Raw genomic sequence first — 19467 nt, forward strand, 5'->3', positions numbered from 1 at the left:
ATCTAAAACCGGTTATATCTGAGGTATCTTTGGATACCAGAGGGAAATTTCCTTTTCCAAAGGCTGCCAGTCCATCGAGGCCCCAATGCATCCTTTGCAGTGGTTATAAGTGGAATTGCTGAAGGCCAGAAACGGCTTTGGAGGGTCCTTTTTCTGGGACAGGACCCTGTTCCCAGCTCGGATGTATCTGGGACAAATGAGACTACGGAGTGCCTAGAAGGAGGTTCGAGATGTCTGCAGAGAGGAGGGAAGGCGATTCCTTTGAAGACTGTTAGTTTGGGGCACTCTCTTCTTTCTTGGGTTCTCCAAAGAAACTGAACCCTGCTCTCCTCCCCTTCCCGAAGCCCAGGACTGGGGCTCGCCAGGCGGAACGCGCGGCCCCCAGGGACACACGGGGCGCCTTTGTCTGGAGGGTTGCGGTGGAAGAGTAGAGAAGCGTGCGAGAGTGGCCACCGTGGCTGGAGTTTGGACTAGAACTTTCTTCCACCCTCCCTACGGGTGACGGTACTCCCGCTGACCCACAACTCCGGCCCAGAAGCCGGGAGCGCCTAGGTACCGGGGGTCCGGCTCCGCGGCGGGCGGCGCAGGTCCCCACGCACGCCCCTCCTTCCCGGAGCCGCGGGCGGCGAGGGGAGCGGAGACGACGAGGTAGAGGAGGAGGAGGAGGTGGAGGAGGTGGCGGAGGGGAAGGGGCGGGGGCGGCGGGCGGGGAGGAGCCGCCGCGGGCAGTGGCCGGGGGAGGCGGCGGTGACTGAGGAGGAGGTGGAGGAAGCGGCGGCACTCCCGCCCCGCCGTAGAGCGGCGCTGGGACCCACGCGGCCGTGACCCCGCGGCTCCCCGGAGGCCGAGCGCGGCAGCTGCGGACAAAGGAGCATGTCGGCGCCGAGGAGGGCGCGTCCTCCGGCCACCACGAGACTCCGGGCGCCACCGGGCCCGCGCTGCGCTCCAGTCCGCCGGGGCACCGGGGCGGCCCGCTAGGCCAGCGCTGCGTCGCTCGGCCCGCAGGCCCCGGCCGGCCGCCCGGCCCGCAGCATGGAACGGCCCGGGCGCCCGCGGGGCCGCCAGCCGCCGCCCCTTCTGCTGCTGCCGCTGGCGCTGCTCGCGCTGCTGGGCGGCGGGGCCGTGGCTCTGCCCCCAGGCTGCAAACACGACGGGCGGCTCCGAGGGGCCGGGAGGGCGGCGGGCGCCGCCGAGGGCAAGGTGGTGTGCAGCAGCCTGGAGCTCGCGCAGGTCCTGCCCCCGGACACGCTGCCGAACCGCACGGTCACCCTGTGAGTAGCCCGCGAGGCGCCCCTCTGTACTGGCGCCCGGTCTCTTCCGTCCCAGCGCTTTCCGTCGTGCTGCTTCTCCTTTCTCGCAACTTGGAAGAGGGTCCCGCCGCCACCCCCGCGCCTTTGTGTGCATGGAGCCGCTGGCGGGGGTGATGCTGGGGAACCGGGAGGCTCGGCCGGAGGCGTTTCTGTGGCTGGCGAGCGGATGTGTGCCGGCGTCGCTCCGCTAGTTTGCAAAGTAAAAGTTTTAGGGTTCCCCCGCGCGGTCCCGGCGCAGTGCTTGTGAGCTAGCTGCGCGGTGCCACGTGAGGATGCAAGTAAACATGCAAGCCGCGGAGTTAAAGCTCATTCATCCTGTGCTTGGGCGCAGGAAAACAGCTGGGCTAGAAGGGCCAGCCCTTCAGTTACTTGCACGTTAAGTTACTCGAACACTAGTTTTCAGGATACTAAAGCCACACAGGGACTTTGAACGCCACTGTGTGTGATCTCCAAACTTCCAGACTGTTTCCTTTGCTTTTGCCAGCTGAGTTTTATTACATTAAAGAGCACCTTGTAAAATAAGAGTTTTTTTTAAGGGCCCAGAAATATATTTGAGATGAAATCGTGCACCTTCGACCCCCGGTTTCTTGGGTATGAGAGCTTATCTTTAAAGCCGAGAACTTCACATTTGCAAACTGGGTTTGTTGAGCCTTCCAACTCAAGGGACTTGATTTTCGGATTGAGTTTCCACCTGGAAAGAAAAATTTTTGGTCTCGTAATTCACTTTGTGCTACGATTCACTGTCCAGTTTTGCCAATTCTATCTGAACCCTTGGCCCGGTGACTCTTGATTTTATTTTCTGAACGATGAATTGGTTTGGGACAGTTTAAAAGTGTTTCTAATGGGTATTTTGTCGAACTGAAATATGAGTCCCTCGGCGCCGTGTGCCTATGTGTTGTTTTGGTTGGTTTCCTAAAAAAGAATCAAGGCTGCCAGTATAAAAACATGAAGGCAAGAGGAACAGCGTGACCTGTGAAAGAACTTAAAATATGGTTTTTAATTTAGCCCAGAAATATGGTTTTTAATTTAACCCAAATTAACCCTAGCAGGATTTATGGGTAAGTACAGATTTCATTACTAACACCTTTGTTCTTCGTTTCCATTTGTTTGAATTAGGAAAGGTTTAACACAGGAAAACTGTGTGTGCTTCTGTTTATGGAGGCCTGAAAAAGGTAAAAGAGTTTTTGTTTTGTTTGATTCCTTTACCAACACTTGACCACTTGGTAGTGGCAGCAGCTGTATTTATTTCTTAGCCAGATTCTTTGAAGTGGAAATCTTGAGTATGGGCCCATAATTACAGTCTGGAGTCAAGTGGAGAAAACCTTTGTTTTGGAGATATCCTTTGTTATTCTGAAGAAATTAGTCCTATATTTGGCTTCTGAATCAGTGGCACTTAAGCTGATTCAAGTTTAGGTCGATTTTTCCTGAATTGTCAACAATTGTAAATTGTTGATTTCACAGGGGAAAAAAGTTGATATTGTAGAAAATAACTTTTCAGCATATGATCAAACTATTTCATTGAATGTTAATGAACTGATTAAAATATGTGCCTTTGAAATGTCATTTTAATCCTTTTTTTTGCACCTGAAAGTCCTTTAAAGTAAAAGTAATACAGTTTAGTGAATGGGAAGAATTATAATTGAGGATCAGATAAAGTTGATGTTCTGGTTGAAGTTGGTTTCAAGTGTATCAGAATGGTGTGTGTGTGTGTGTGTGTGTGTGTGGTGGGGGTGTTCTGGGCCAGTTTCCTCATTTTCCTAGAGAATAAATTAGAGGGTCATAGTAGATAAGTGACTTGCCCAATTCCTATGATAGATTTATAGCGAGGGGATCCGTGCCCTGGATTCTTGCCCTGCGGTTCACATGCTTTTTCATCTTCATTCCTTGTCTTCATCTTCCTTAGTTCAACACAGGTTTTTTTTTTTTTTTTTTATTAAATCGTTTCTAGATCATTGGCAGTACGTTGAGGTTTGGACTAGGTGTTATTTTCCTAGGACTGTGGTAGATTAATCACTAGTTTGATGACTTAAGACAGCAAATTTCTTCTCTCACCATTCTGGAAGCCAAAAATCCAAAAGCGAGGGTTTTAAGCAGGACCATGTTCCTGCCAAGGCTCTGGAGAATCCTTGCCTCTTTTCAGCTTCTGACTTTCCTTGGCTTGTGGCAGCTCAATTCCACTCTGTTTCTGTCTTCCTGTGGTCTTCCCTGTGGTGTCTTTCAAATATTCTCCTTTCTCTTATGAGACACCAGTCTTTGAATCTAGGGGTCCACTGGGAAGTCCACGAGGCTCTTTTCTCAAGATTCATGACTTGGTTCCATCTGCAGAGAAACCCACAAAAACCAACCCTATTTCCCAGCAGCGTTATTTTCAGAGGTACTAGGAGTGAGAACTTGGACCTTTGGTTTTGGGGCACACTCACTTTTCAATTCATACAGAATATAGACAAAAGCATTATCTTTCTTCTCTAGGAACTCACAGAGATTTGAGGAGAAAGTTTCATCATGTCTCAGGGCAGTATGGTAAACATTCTAATATCAGGGAACACAATTAGCAAAAGGAACGCATAAGAGGGCAACTGAGGTTCCTCTGGGGCATAATGGGTGGGATCGAGGATCTGAGAACCCATAGCCAATTTGAGAAGTATGAGAAAGATACTGTGGAGGAAATGAGGGGATGAGAGGTGGGCATCCCCGGCAGGCCCAGGGTAGTGGAGATGCTTGAGGAATTGTGTGTTTGAAGTTGCTGGAATGTCAAGGACACATGTCTAGTGCTTGGAATGGTGGTGGTGGTGGTAGGGGTTTGGGGAGTTCTAGGAACAAGTCAAGGATAGGCAGGCTCTCTAATTCCTTCGTTGTGGCCAAACGTTTTCAGCTGAGTTGTGATGTGGCTGCCGAGTGGAAAGTTGGGGGTTGAAAGGAGGGCAAGGATTGAAGTTTTCTTTCTCTTTAATAATGAAAAATAAGATTATTTCTTCTTAGTGGATTTCTTTCTCAGATCCTTCTGCTGCTGCTAAACTTCAGTCGTGTCTGACTCTATGAGACCCCATAGATGGCAGCCCACCAGGCTCCTCGGTCCCTGGGATTCTCCAGGCAAGAATACTGGAGTGGGTTGCCATTTCCTTCTCCAATGCATGCATGCATGCTAAGTTGCTTCAGTTGTGTCTGATTCTGTGTGACCCCATGGACAGCAGCCCACCAGGCTCTGTCCATAGGTTTTTCTAGGCAAGAATACAGGAGTGGGTTGCCATTTCCTTCTCCATCAGATTCTTCTACGATCTTAGTGAACAACACTTATTTTCATAGCCATGTTTCTAGAGAGGTTTGGCAGAAATCCTCAGCTTGACCACACTTGTTCCTTGTATCTTATATAGCCTTCTGCATTAAAGGATTACGTTCCATTTATTATTTTTACGCACAAACTGAATACAAATTTAACTGCATTAATGCTTTTGTTGGAAATCTATTTCTATGTTTCATGTGAAATGCTCAATATTAAGTTTTAAAAATTCTGAAGACATCAGTGGTAGAAAGTTTCACAGATTTAGTCGTGGTCTTCCAATAGTGTTTTCCTGGTGATGCTACATGGTGATTGTAGATAAAAGGTTTCTTTTAAATAAATTTTATGATTTGTTAAGTAACTTTGGGACAAAATCCAGATGTTTTTCAGACTGTTTAACAGACTAAAATAATGCTCGGGTTTGGTTTTTACTTTTATAAAATGTTAAGTTCTTTTGCTATCAGAGGACTGATAATTGGACATCCCCAGTGTATGCACTTCAGTGCCAGGTACACAAAAAGAAGTGCTGGTGTTGTTTGGAAACTTCAGTCTGGTTGGAGAGGGAAGATTTGCACCGAAGCAAAGCAGACATCTAGGGAATAATCTCAGAATGTCTGTAATTAAGTAATAAATTCTGTACTGCTGATTGTTTAAATGCTTTAGGAAGCCTGTTAAGAGGAGAGAGCTGTGGGGCCGTGGAGGCCTGGGAAGGTATTAAAATTTTCCTGGAGAGGTTAAGACTTGAGCACGGCCTGAGGGAAGGGAAAGGTTTGGGTTTTGAGCTAGGGGAGAGAGGGCGCTCTGCAGTTGCAGTGAGGCGTGGTGATGCACTGGCCCTGCTGAAAAGCAGGGAGGGTTTCAGAACCATTGGTCTGTCTGTGGTGTTTCAAGCACCAGGCTGGTCCAGGTCAGTTAGGGGAGTGTGTCCAGATGGGAAGGAGGAGGGGCCCAGGCTGAAGTCCCCTGGACCAGTAGAGGGGCCTGAGAAGGAAGGTGCAGCTGGTAAGGTTGAGGGGCAGCAACTGGGGAGTATTTGGTCAAAGAAGCCAAGGGGAGTTCAGGTTTGAAGACAGGAATGGGGCGCCCCGGTGGAGAGATGCTGTGAGATCAGAAACAGTAAGAACAAGCTAGACTTGACAGCTTTGGTGCCCTCCGTGGGCCAGAGGCTGCAGGAGGCAGATTGTGGTAGATTAAAGGGAGAACTGTGTGAGGATGGTGGTGTTAGCTTGATGAGGAAGAAATTTGGTGTGAGGAAAGAGAATCTTTGCATCCTGCTGAGTATGGTTGGCAGTAGTCGGGGAGAGGGAGAAATGGATGATGGAAGGTGAGATATGATGGGAGCTGGAGCCAGGTGGGGTGTTAGGCTTTTAGATGGAGGGGGGTTGTTCCATCCCCAAGTGGTGACTGGAGGGAGCTTGGGCAAAATGGTGGGTGGGAGACCACTGAGGAGGGCATGTGGGATGAAGAGGGCTTTGCTGCCCCCTGGCATTTATTTTTTCAAAGACCTAGAGGCAGGGTTAGGGAAGAGGGTGAGGAGATGGTGTGAGGAGGAAGTGAATGAAGAGTGAAGTGGCCTTTTGGAAAGGACCCGGGGATTGTAGAAGTGCCACCCAGGTGGAGTGGTGTCCATTTTTGCCTTGTGATCTAATTCAGAGGGAGATGGTCAGCATGTTTTTTTTCTTCTCTCCAGCTGCTTTCAGCTTAGAGATGAGAACAGTGGATATTAGCCAGGCTGCTTCGCCACGTGAGGACAACAGAGGAGGAGAAGGAGCAGGGAGATTTTAATGAACATCACGGACAGCTGCTGTGGTCTGAATTCATGTGGATCCAGGTTTTTATCTTTGAATGAAAGGTCTTCTCTGTAGCCATATTTTCCCATTCTCAGCACAGGCTTTTTTCCCTGTGCACATCTATTGAGACCCTATTAATATTGTACGCACAACTCTGAGTGTTAGGGATGGCTCTGAGTGCTAGGGATGGCTAGAATAAGCCATAATTCTTTCATCCGAGGATCAATGCTGCTGCTGCTGCTGCTGCTTCTAAGTCGCTTCAGTCGTGTCTGACTCTTTGCGACCCCATATACGGCAGCCCAGCAGGCTCCCTCGTCCTTGGGATTCTCCAGGCAAGAACACTGGAGTGGGTTGCCACTTCCTTCTCCAATGCATGAAAAGTGAAAGTGAAGTCACTCAGTCATGTCCGACTCTTAGCGACTCCATGGACTGCAGCCTACCAGGCTCCTCCATCCATGGGATTTTCCAGGCAAGAGTATTGGAGTGGGGTGCCATTGCCTTCTCTGTGAGGATCAATAATATACCCCAATTCTCTGCTTCACCACAGCATGCGTCTCATTGTCCCCTGAGCAGATTTTTATGTATTGGCTTCCTGTATGCCTCGGCTAAGTTTGCCACTCGCCTGACACCCCTTTCCTGGTAAAAATCTGGGTTCTCATTAATTTAGCCCAATTGCAGTGGCCTCTTTTGTGCCTCTTCCAATGCTCTGATCCTTCTCTTCTCTAAACTTAGGAAGTGCTTCTTATCTGTGCTCTTGTGTCACTTTATGGGATACTTGATGCGATCCTAAAGCATGTCCTGTCAAAGGAAGGGCTCTGAGACCTCAGTGGGTGGTAATGTAATCACTCTTTATTGATAAGAGTAATGCCAGCAATGATAGGACTGTATGGTGGGAGGTCAGGACAAGCGGAGAGATGTGAATTCAAAATTTTACTCTTTTATGGCCAGTGAAAACATTTCATTAGTTTAGGTCAGCATTTCATAGCTGTTGGGTCCCCGATTCAAGAACAGGTATAAATATGGGCAGTTACATTTGACCTACATGATCTTATGTGTGTGATAAGCACACATTGCCAACATCCATTGGATCATAGAAAAAGCAAGAGAGTTCCAGAAAAGCATCTACTTCTGCTTTATTGAGTACGCCAAAGCCTTTGACTGTGGATCACAACAAACTGTGGAAAATTCTTAAAAGAGATGGGAATACCAGACCGCCTTACCTGCCTCCTGAGAAATCTGTATGCAGGTCAAAAAGCAACAGTTAGAACCAGACATCGAACAACGAACTGGTTGCATACTGGAAAAGGAGTATGTCAAGTATATTGTCACCCTGCTTATTTAACTTCTATGCAGAGTACATCATGGGAAATGCTGGGCTGAATGAAGCACAAGCTGGAATCAAGGTTGCTAGAGAAATATTAATAACCTCAGATATGCAGATAACACCACCCTTATGGAAGAAAACGAAGAAGAGCTAAAGAGCCTCTTGATAAAAGTGAAAGAGAAGAACGAAAAATCTGGCTTAAAACTCAACATTCAAAAAATGAAGATCATGGCATTTGGTCCCATCACTTCATGGCAAGTAAATGGGGAAACAATGGAAACAGTGAGAGACTTTATTTTTCTGGGCTCCAAAATCACTACAGATGGTGACTTCAGCCATGAAATTAAAACACGTTTGCTCCTTGGAAGAAAATTATGACCAACCTAGACAGCATATTCAAAAGCAGACACATTACTTTGCAGACAAAGGTCCATATAGTCAAAGCTATGATTTTTCCAGTAGTCATGTATGGATGTGAGAGTTGGACTATAAAGAAAGCTGAGCACTGAAGAATTGATGCTTTTGAACTGTGGTGTTGGAGAAGACTCTTGAGAGTCCCTTGGACTGCAAGGAGATCAAACCATTCAATCCTAAAGGAAATCAGTCCTGAATATTCATTGGAAGGACTGATGCAAAAGCTCCAATACTTCAGCCACCTGATGCGAAGAACTGACTCATTTGAAAAGACCCTCATGCTGGGAAAGATTGAAGGAGGAGGAGAAGGGGACAACAGAGGATGAGATGGTTGGATGGCATCACCACATCGATGGACATGTGTTTGAATCAATGGACATGAGTTTGAGCAAGCTCTGGGAGTTGGTGATGGACAGGGAAGCCTGATGTGCTGCCGTCCATGGGGTCACAAAGAGTCAGACACCAACTGCGTGACTGAACTGAACTGAAACACACACATAAAACAGTGTTTTGGCAGGTTGATCAGAAATACTGAAGAATTTTGGGCAGACTTAGGCATTTGGTCTATGAATGCAAGTCTTGGTGGTGGTGGTTTAGTTGCTGAGTTGTGTCCGACTTGTGACCCCATGGACGGTAGCCTGCCAGGCTCCTCTGTCCATGGGGTTCTCCAGAAAAGAATACTGGAGTGGATTGCCATTTCCTTCTCCAGGGGATCTTCCCAACCCAGGAATCAAACCCTGGCTTCCTGCATTTTAGGCAGATTCTTTTCCAACTGAGCTACAAGGAAAGTGTTTTTTGCAATCTGGTGAGGTTTTGCATGACCTAGCCCCTTAATCTTGTTGCTTCTTACCTGCTTTGGAGTCCTCCAGCATCAGGAATTTTTGATGAGAAGATGGTGGGTTTGGCAATAAATCAGAAATAAAATACTAGAAAGAGACATAGGAACTTTCCAAACCTATAAAGGTGTTTTTTTTTTTTTTTTTAAATAGGCAAAAACAACAAAGTAAAAACTCCTAAAAGTACTCAGAAAACAACACAGGGTGAAGTTCCTTAGAGTTGCATTTAGGACTTTTTTTTCCTTCCTATTTAGTTGCGTCTCTGAAAACAGTTGCTTTCTGTATTGGCTGTCCTCCTGTGGAGGAATTTTTTTTTTTTTTTTTTTTAATTATAGCAGATCTATTTAGCTTTATCGAGTCTTAATTGTGGCACACAGGATATTCATTGCATCAGGCAGAACTTCTGTTACAGAACACTGGCTTCAGTAGTTAAGGGCTCATTTGCTCTGCTGCCTGAGGGATCTTAGTTCCCCTGCCAGGGATCAAACCCGAGTCCCCTGCATTGCAGGGAGGATTCTTAACCACTGGGCCACCATGGAAGTCCCTCGCATGAAAGTCCCAGAGAACATAACAAATTCATTGTTCTCAACATTTTTGTCAAAAACAGACCAAAAAAAAAGAGTATAGAATTCTTAAAATTTTAGTAACTTATTAAGTCAGTTTTTTTTTTTTTTTGCCAAAATTAGGAAGCTGTAGATGCAGACTTGCTCCATGAGTTTTTAATAGTTGCCTAACTAAATTTATTTTAATAAATTATTTAATGCTTTATGGATGGTTTAGCTTGTTTTTATGTTCATGTGCAGATAATTTTAGTCCAAAGAGGGAGTTTTAAATTAAGCAGTCTCTCCCAAGCTTTTTTTAAATTTAATTTTGCATGTGTGGTGAGGGAAACTCCTGTGTGTTGGATGGGACAGAACAGAGGTGTAGCTGTTGCCCACAGAAGAGACAGGTCTGTCCTGGCCACTTGTAGTGCCATGCTGAGCACCTTGCACACAGTGGGCATTTCACTCAGGTAACCTTTTCTTGTCCTCAGAGCCTGAAGGGAGTAAACGGAAGGGGTTGGTGTAAGAATCATCTAGGACTTCCCCCATCCCCCTGTGCCCACCCAGCTTCCCCCCAGCACCCTTTGTCTGCAGGTTGCAAGCCCAGGTTTAAATCTGCTTTCCCACACACAGCAGGGACCTTCCAAAGACCAGACTTTTGGTAATCACTCTTCTCTAGTGACTGTCTTCGTAATTCCTATCCTAGTTTTTAAAACTGCTTGCTTTTGTGTTCGCTCGGCAAATAGTTATTCCCTGCCTACTCTGCATGTTGTCGATGTAATTTAGGTGTGCTTGTGTGATTGTTTTTGGCCATTAGACCAGTTTTATCCTAGGCGCGTGTGCTTGTATTCCTTTCTGGAACTCCACCTCTTGCCTTCCAGAAACACAACATCTCCCTGGTCTGCCTCTTTGTGACACAGTTTAACCTGCATCCTCTTCCTTCGCCACACTCTGCTATGAGAGCTGGAGATAACGGGGTTGGGGGTGGGAGGGGGAACTGGTGGACTTCAAAAATTACTATAGGCGTTGAGGTTTCTAAAGAGAAATCTGCAAGACTGGTTTAGGAACAACATAACCAATGGGACTGATAGACCATGGTGGGCAGTGACCACCTTTGCTTTCCCTTCACATCTGTCTGCTGGGCACAGAATCTTTCACCCCATATGTCTCTGATCTCCTGTAGCACATAATCACCTCCAGTACTCAGAGCAGTTCTTTCTGAGGATTTTCATGTTGTAACACGCACACACACAGTGCTAAGGTTTGTGTGGAGGGTGCTGCAGGTGGGAACTCCACTGAGCCAGACCCTGCATCCCAGCCCAGCTTGGGAAGGGGTTTGGGAGAGCAGTTATTTCCACCTTCCTGTAACCTGGTTGCTGAGTTTGCTGTTGAGACTTTTCACCTTGCTTTGAATCACCTGGGAACATTAAAAGCTCAGATGCCTGGGCCACAGGTCTCATGATCTGATTTGACTGTTCCAGGATGGGGCCTGGAAGTTGGTATTTTTCACAGCTCTGCAGGTGATTGTCTTGTCACCTGGGCTAAGAACCTGTTTTCTAGGTGTTTTCTTCACCACCTGTCATCTGCTACAACAAAAAAAGGTAGAAGAAAGAGGAGTGGAGCAGATTGAGGACAACTGCCTCAGGGGAAGGGGGCTGTTCCAAGTGGAGCAAGGATGAATGGAAATCAGGAGATGTTTTTAGGACAGAGAACTGAGAGCTTTAGGTTGGGGCCTTATTCATAAGAGAGGAGAAAAGTGACTATATGTAAAGTGGGGAATGATATGCCGAACTAGGATTTAATATCAAGTCATGAGGTTAATGGCTTCCCAGAGGGCTCAGCAGTAAAGAATCTGCCTGCAATGCAGAAGATGCAGGTTCGATCCCTGGATTGGGAAGATCCCCTGGAGAAGGAAATGGCAACCCACTCCAGTATTCTTGCCTGGAAAATCCCATGGACAGAGGAGCCTGGTGGCTGACAGTCCGTGGGGTTGCTAAGAGTTGGACACGACTGAGCAACTAAACAACAGCAGCAACGGCATGGGGCTAAGGACAGTAAGGTTGTGGAGGTGCATTGTGGCACTGAAAGGATGAACTGAGAGAGTCTAAGGGCAGCAAACCAGCATTTGGGGGCCTGATACTCAGATGGAGCAGACAACGAAACACATAATAGCCCCTGCCTTGATCTGCCTTAAATCCTTTATTGTATATTAAATTTAAAATAGAGATTTATTTCTGATAATAATCCATTATTAATATAAAATAGTAAGAAAGCGTAGAGAATCCATGAGAGGCCCAATTCCCCAAGTATCTACCTACGTCTAAGTTATTAAAAAAAAAAGAGCTTATTTTAATTTACATCCTCATTATAAGTGAAGTTTCATATATTTTTGACACATCTGCAAAAGGGTCATTTGTATTTGGCCACCTTCTCTGTACATTTTTAGTTTCCAGCAGTTTTTTTTACCCCCCAGTTGACACTTAGATTTTTTGAGTGACCACTCATCATCTGAAAATGTAGTACTTTCATTATTTTCTTGCTGCTTTGGCTGGGACTGAGGAGGCAGGATTGTGGACACCTTTGTCATGTTCTTCACTTGATAATGGACAGGCATGTTGGGCAGATGAGGACAAGAGATATTTCCTGGCAGGACACGTGATTTTGTTGAGAGGCTAAATCCACTCATATAGCAGGCATTTGCTAGTTGCTTTTAGCTCTTTATCAATTCACATGACTGACATTCTTGGTTCTTAGGTTAAATAAAAGATATCTTTTGTTCTTCTTTTCCTTCCCATATTTTGCCTTGTTATGTTTAAATTATGTAATGGTTGAATTGTACATATTTGAAATCTTTTCTTCCTGAATAATCAGTATTGGGGGGGGAAGGGCATGCCTGTGGAATGCAGTTTTATACAAAGAAGGCTCAAATGACAGTCATCCTCACTCTCTAGTTCTTAGGCTATTTTTATTAAATTCTTTTGGATGACAGTGGCATGAGCATGAAGAAAATCTTTTGGCAGGATTGCTAGCTCTACAAGCAAAAGCGGTGCTTCCACCTAGTCAAGAATTGTACAGTAATCCTCCTTTATACCTAGTTTCAGTTACTCGTGGTGAACCATGGGCCACAAATATTAGATGGAAAATTCCAGAAATAATTCATAAGTTTTAAAGTGTGCACCGTTCTGAGTAGTATGATGAAGTCTTGCTCTCTCCTGCCTGGGATGGGAATCATCCTTTTGTCCAGCGTATCCGCCTGTTAGACACTTGGTGGCCGTCTGGGTCATGTGTCATCAGATCGATTGTCCTGGAAGCTCAGTGCCTTCTGTTCCAGCCACCCTTGTTTTACTTCGTAACGACCCCTCAAGTATAGGAGTACTGATGCTGGCAATGCAAAGGTGCCAAAGAGAAATCTGTAAAATGCTTTCTAAGTGAAAAGGTGAAAGATTTAACACGGAAAGAAAAATAATCATATATACTGAGGTTGCGAAGATCTACAGTAAGAACAAATTTTTAGCCATGAAATAGTGAAGAAAAAAGAATCCGTGCTCATTTTGCTGTTGCACCGTAGACTGCAAAAATTATGGCCACAGTGTGTGATAAGTGCTTAGTTAGATGGAAAAGACCTTTTTCATTTGTGCAGTGAGATATTTTGAGAGGGAGACCACCTGCATAGAACTCTGATTACAATATGTTGTCATAATTCTCTTAGTTTATTGATGATAATCTCTTATGTGCCTTCTTTAAAAACTAAACTTTATCGGAGAATGTATATAAAGGAAAAAAATAGTACATAAAAGACACTGAAGTTGAGGCATCCGCTGGGGGCCTGTGGATAGGAGGGAAGCGTATCCCCTGTGGATAGGAGGGACTCCTGTACTTGCAGGCCAAGATGTTTCCCCAGAATAGGAACAAGCACGTCCTCCACCCAGGCTGGGGAGAAATAAAGACCGCTGTGGGTAATCTAAGCTCCCCAAGCTGTGCCCCTACTCCTCTCCCCTGCATCCTCCTAGTATGGGACATAATATACAGTAGGTGATTGTGAGTTAAATTCACTCCCTATATGAAGACATTTCTGAATTAGAATAAATAGTTCCATCTCTGTGATCTTGCCTCCCCTAGATAATGGAGCTTGGAGACTTTTTTGTCCCCTCCTGCCACTCTCGCACCTAGAAGAGTGGTCGGCTTTTCATTGGCATTTCTGTGATCGCCTCCTATCGTGAGCTGGATAGAAAGCAGGTTGTAAATTGTGTTGGGGATGACACTTCTGTCTAAACCCTCCTGAGATTTAATTGAAGGAAACTTAAAGTGGGCTTTGGAGATGCAGCTGTAACACAGACTCTGTAATGCAGTTGTTAAACTTCTCTTTCTTCAAGACTGCTTGAATCTAAGTCTAATTAAATTGATTCATTTCCCATCAAGATAAGACTTAAAAGCATTCTTTGTTTTATTGTGCAATTCTTCCCAACTCTTTTCTCATGAAAAGGCAAAGAGTAATTGACTAGGGGTGTATTCATCTCCAGTACCATGTTTAAGGCAGATGGGCTTTCTATTAGATTAAAAAATTTTTTAACCTTCATTTTGTTTGTTTGAAACAAGACCAAGTGTAAACTCTCCCTTGCTGGTGAAGATTTGATTAGATTTCTCAACTCTAAAGATGGTAACAATAACCCTGTATACGAGACAGCAAAAGAGACACTGATGTATAGAACAGCCTTTTGGACTCTGGGAGAGGGAGAGGGTGGGATGATTTGGGAGAATGGCATTTAAACATGTATAATATCATATATGAAACGAGTTGCCAGTCCAGGTTCGATGCACGGTATTGGATGCTTGGGGTTGGTGCACTGGGACGACCCAGAGGGATGGTATGGAGAGGGAGGAGGGAGGAGGGTTCAGGATGGGGAACACATGTATACCTGTGGCGGATTCATGTTGATATATGGCAAAACCAATACAATATTGTAAAGTTAAAAAAAAAAAAAAAGATTTCTAAACTCTTTCCAGTACCATGGGATTTGCAGTCCACCTTGGCAGCCAGTGCTAGGCTGGCTCCGCCATTCCTCGTACCCGCATCCAGCCTCATCCTTTGCTTGCATTACTGCAGCTGTCATAATCTTTGGAATTATTTATTTACAATCCTTTCTGTCTTACCAGACTCTGAACTTTTAAAAAAATTGACTATGTATAGTTGGTTTAGTTTCAAAATGTCCAACATAGTGATTCAGTATTTTTGTAACTTTAAATGGACTATGGCTGTGTATATACTAAGTCACTTCAGTCATGTCTGAGTCTTTGCAAACTTACGGATTGTAGCCCTCCAGTTTCCTCTGTCTATGGGTTTCTCCAGGCAAGAATACTGGTCTGAATAGCCATGCCCTCCTCCATGGGATCTTCCCAACCCAAGAATCGAACTCATATCTCTTACATCTCCTTCCCGGGTTCTTTACCACTAGCATCACCTGAGAAGCCCTTAAATGGAGTATAATCTATAACAAAATAATGGCCGTATTTCTCTGTGCTGTACAATATATCTTGTGGCTTAATTTACTTTATACATAGTAGGTTGTATCTCTTAATTTCCTACCCCTATTGTGCCCCTCTCCCCATTCCTTCTCCCCATTGGTGATCACTGGTTTGTTCTCTGTATCTTAAAGTCTGTTTTTTGTTTTGTTACATCCATCCCTTTGTAAGTCAAACCAGTCAATCCTAATGGAAATCAACCCTGACTATCCATTGGAAAGACTCATGCTGAAGCTCCTATACTTTGGGCACCTGATGCGAAGAGCCAATTCATTGGAAAAGACCCTGATGCTTGGAAAGATTGAGGGCAGGAAGGGAAGGGGACGACAGAGGAAGAGATGGTTGGATGGCATCACCGACTCAATGGACATGAGTTTGAGCATACTCCAGGAGATGATGAAGGACAGAAAAGCCTGGCATGCTGCAGTCCAAGGGGTCTCATAGAGTGGGACTTGACTTAGTGACTGAGCAACAATGAGTGATAACATAGAGTGTTTGTCTTTCTATGTCTGACTTATTTGTCTTAGCATGATATTCCCTAAGTCTGTCAGCTTTGTTGAGTTTCCTTCTATTTTGTGGCCTAGTAATGTTCTTGTATATATGTACCACATCTTCTTTATCTGATCAACTGTCGTTGAACACTTAGGTTGCCTCTCTATCTTGGTAATTGTAAATAATGCTGCTACGAACGTTGGGTGCATGTATTTTTTAAAATTAGCATCTCTGTTTTCTTCAGATGTATACCCAGCTGTGACATTTCTGGATCATGTGGTTCTGTGTTTTATTTTTGAGGAACCTCCATAGTGTTTTCATAGTGGCTGCACCAGATTGTAAACTCTTGATGGTGATACTTACTCTGTGTCCTGAGTGTCTATCACATAAACACCTAGTAAGTCTTTGTAGAAATAAGGCCCGTGTTTCCCAGTGTTCTTCTTTTTTCCTCAAGTAGAACTAGAAGAAGAATCTTGCATTATTTTTAACACAGGATGATGACTCTATCACTGATAAGCTTGAGAGTCTTCAAAGCGGAGTACCCAACCTACAAGGTCGAGGCTTAAACTCCCACTCTGTATTTGCTAGTGAAAAGCCTTTCTCTCTTATCCATATTACTTTGTTTTGTTTTTTTTTTTTTTTCCTTCCCTTTTCTTGATCTGCTTCCCTTCTACTTTTGGAGAGACTGTCACTTACCTTTTCTGTTTTAAGCTTCTCCCCTTGTTTGTGATTTTTCTCCTTGGCATACATAGCCTCTGTTAAAACAAAAACAACAACAAAAATCTCGCCTCCCTCATACCACCCTTACCGAAGCACTATGTAGGTACTCTTCTTATTTCACAATTAAGCTTCTTAAAAAGCAACATGAATTCACCCCGGCATTTCCTTATTTCAGTTTCAGTCCATTGTCTAGTTTCTGCACTGTGCCGTGCCTGAAGGCAGCTAAACTCAGAGCTCTTTTCATTCCTCCATCATGTGTAGTCTCCTGATCACCACCTCTGTTACCATGCTCATTTAATGATTAAACTTCAGCAATTTGACATGGTTTGGGCTCAGCAGCTCCTATGAGGAAGTGGCTAGCTTGGCTGTATGGTTTCCTGCCAAGATGACCACAGACAGCAGTACCTCCTTAGGGGATGGTGTTTTTTTGAAGGCAAAGCCCTACGGAATGCGTATTGTCCACCCTGAACCACCATAAACAGAGATTGTCTACTTGAGATTATTGCCTACGTAGAGAAACCTAGTTAACTGTCTTCCTTGGCTTGATTTTTTTCAGGGATCCTTACTAGGGGGCGGGAAGGGAACTGTCTTGGAGTTCTTCCCCCAGGGATAAAGTTGAAAAACTTGTCCATCAGCTTAACTAGAACAGCTTAGCAACCACAGACTGGGGCCATGATGTAAGGACTTTGTCAGACTTTCCCTTTTTAAGCTTTGTTAGTGTTTCCATTGTTTTTCCTTTTAGTGTTTTATAGAACTTTAAAAATTGCAGATGTTTTGTTTTCACCGCGTGGAGCACAGATGAGGGGGGATTTTGGAGACCTCCTACACTAAGTCTTAACTTTCACTAAGTCTTACACCATCTTAGATGTGACAGCTTATAAATAGAAAGAAACTGTTTATTTTTCTGTCGGGAGGTTGATAGTAAAGCCAATGTGAAGAACCTTCTTGTTTTAGGAAAAATAGTATTTCAGAAAACTTCTTAGCTTTCTGTTGAGATTAATTTGGTAAACCTGCTGTTTCTACTTCTGATGTAACTGTAAAGAATACATGATTGAGTTAGCTAATGTAGGTGGTTAAAAACTTTTGTTTTAATGCTGGTTCAACTTTCTCCCCAAACCAGCTTGATAATTGCCTTAAACTACCATGAATAGCACAAACTAAGGTGTAGAACTCCTTGGCCTCCAGAACTTTATATAGTTGACCCTTTAACAACAAAAATTTGAACTTCGTGGTTACATTTACGAGTGGAAGTTTTTCAGTAAGTACTGTAGTACAATGTAGCACTCAACATTCAAAAAACTAAAATCATGCCATCTGGTCCCATCACTTCATGGCAGATAGATGGGGAAAAAGTGGAAGCAGTGACATTTTATTTTTCTGGACTCCAAAACCACTGTGGACAGTGACTACAGCCATGAAATTAAAAGACGCTTGCTCCTTGGGAGAAAAGCTATGACAAACCTAGACAGCGTATTAGAAAGCAGAGACATCACTTTGCCAACGAAGTTTCATCTAGTCAAAGGTATGGTTTTTCCAGTAGTCATGTATGGATGTGAGAATTGGACCGTAAAGAAGGCTGAGCTCCAAAGAATTGATGCTTTCGAATTGTAGTGCTGGAGAAGACTCTTGGGAGTCCCTTGGACAGGAAGGAAATTGAACTGATCAATCCTAAAGGAAATCAACCTTGAATATTCATTGGAAGGACTGATGCTGAAGCTCCAATACTTTGGCCACCTGATGCACAGGGCCAGCTCATTGGAAAAGACCCTGCTGCTTGGAAAGATTGAGGGCATGAGAATGGGTGACAGAGGATGAGATGGTTGGATGGCATCACTGACCCAATGGACATGAGTTTTAGCAAACCCGAGGAAATACTGAAGAACAGGGAAGCCTGGTGTGCTGCGGTCCATGGGTTGCAAAGCGTTGGATACAACTGAGTGACTGAACAACAACAATAGAACTACATGATCTGAGGTGGGTTGAATTCATAGATGTGGAGGAACCATGTATACTGAGAGCTGACTATAAGTTGGATTTTCCACTGAGTGGAGGGTTGGTGCCCTAACCGCCATGTTTTTCAAGGCTCAGTTGGGTATAAGTGCCCTTAACTGATTTTGATTTCAGTTCAGTTCAGTTGCTCAGTCGTGTCCAACCCTTTGAGACCCCATGGACTGCAGCACTCCATGATTTCTTTAGAGCTGGCTGACTGATGGGGAAATAGAATAACTGAGACTTTAAATACTTACCGTGTCCTAGTAACTCAGGTTCTAATTGTGATATTTATCATGTGCTGGGTACAGTGCCAAATGCTCCACATACACATCTTAGTTGTTAAAATAACTTCATAAGCTTGGCATTGTCCCCATTTTTCAGGTGTGCCATCTGAGGGTGGACAGGTAAATTGATCCTCTCAGGTTACATGCTGTGTAGGCTCTGGCTCTGGAATGTGGCCTTTAAGCTTGTAATTCTCACTATTGTTCTGTTCATAAAAGTCACTGAGAAGCTAAATGCTCATAATGGCAGTAGGGGTTGAGGGTAAGCCTTTGCAGAACAAAAGAGATGGGGAACTTCTTTACCTGAACCATTTCTTTAGAGTTGGCTGACATGGGAAAATGGAATAATTGAGACTTCTCCTTCAGTACTTACTGTGTCCTAGTAAATCAAGGACAAACGTAGTGTCTCGTTTTGCTATCAGCAAGTGGTTATGGAAACGATCAGAGCGTCACGCTTAGGATTGCATTGTAGTATTATTGATTATTAAATAGTCCTCTTACCTGTGTTCCTGCGATCAAAAATTTTATCCTAGAGTGATATCTTCGAGTCATAAATGATCTACCTCAGGCATTACTGCTCTGTTAAGATGAAAGGAATAATGACATCATAGGGGGTAGTTGCATGTTTAATAGATCTCTATGGGACGTGAATCCATCACACACAGTCTTGTCAGGGAGCACTCACATCTACCTGTCAGAGTTGTGCCTGAGTAAGTAGGGAGCTGGTGTGCCTATTCCATGTTTGACAAAAATGCCCAGAAAGCAGGATACAGAGGAATTAGCAACAAGACTCAAAAGTGTTCAGGGGCTCTGTTAGCTTTGCTACTGAGTAGAATGTGACCCTTTACAGATCATAATTTTTCTGGCTATCGCTTTCCTGAAGAGTAAAATAAGATTTTGAACTAGGTTATCTTTAAGTCTCTTTAACTGCTGAAATTCAAGATTACTGAGATATTTTTAAAAATCCTC

General features: G+C 44.4%; 1 protein-coding gene across 2 annotated transcripts in view; it reads left to right on the forward strand.

The window, feature by feature from the left end:
• Positions 1–741: 741 nt before the first annotated feature.
• The window catches only part of ADGRA3 (adhesion G protein-coupled receptor A3), a 132727-nt gene continuing 114001 nt past the window's right edge, over positions 742–19467 (forward strand). Inside the window, exon 1 of one of the 2 annotated variants that reach the window (XM_025290244.3) lies at positions 742–1271. In XM_025290244.3, coding sequence (XP_025146029.1) covers positions 1033–1271 — 239 coding nt within the window. In that variant the 5' untranslated portion in view covers positions 742–1032. Of the gene's footprint in view, positions 1272–2309; positions 2369–19467 lie in introns of those variants that run through there. The other variant, XM_044946040.2, reaches the window with a different exon arrangement.

This window comes from Bubalus bubalis, chromosome 7 (assembly GCF_019923935.1).
Source record: "Bubalus bubalis isolate 160015118507 breed Murrah chromosome 7, NDDB_SH_1, whole genome shotgun sequence".
NCBI classification, from domain to species: domain Eukaryota; kingdom Metazoa; phylum Chordata; class Mammalia; order Artiodactyla; family Bovidae; genus Bubalus; species Bubalus bubalis.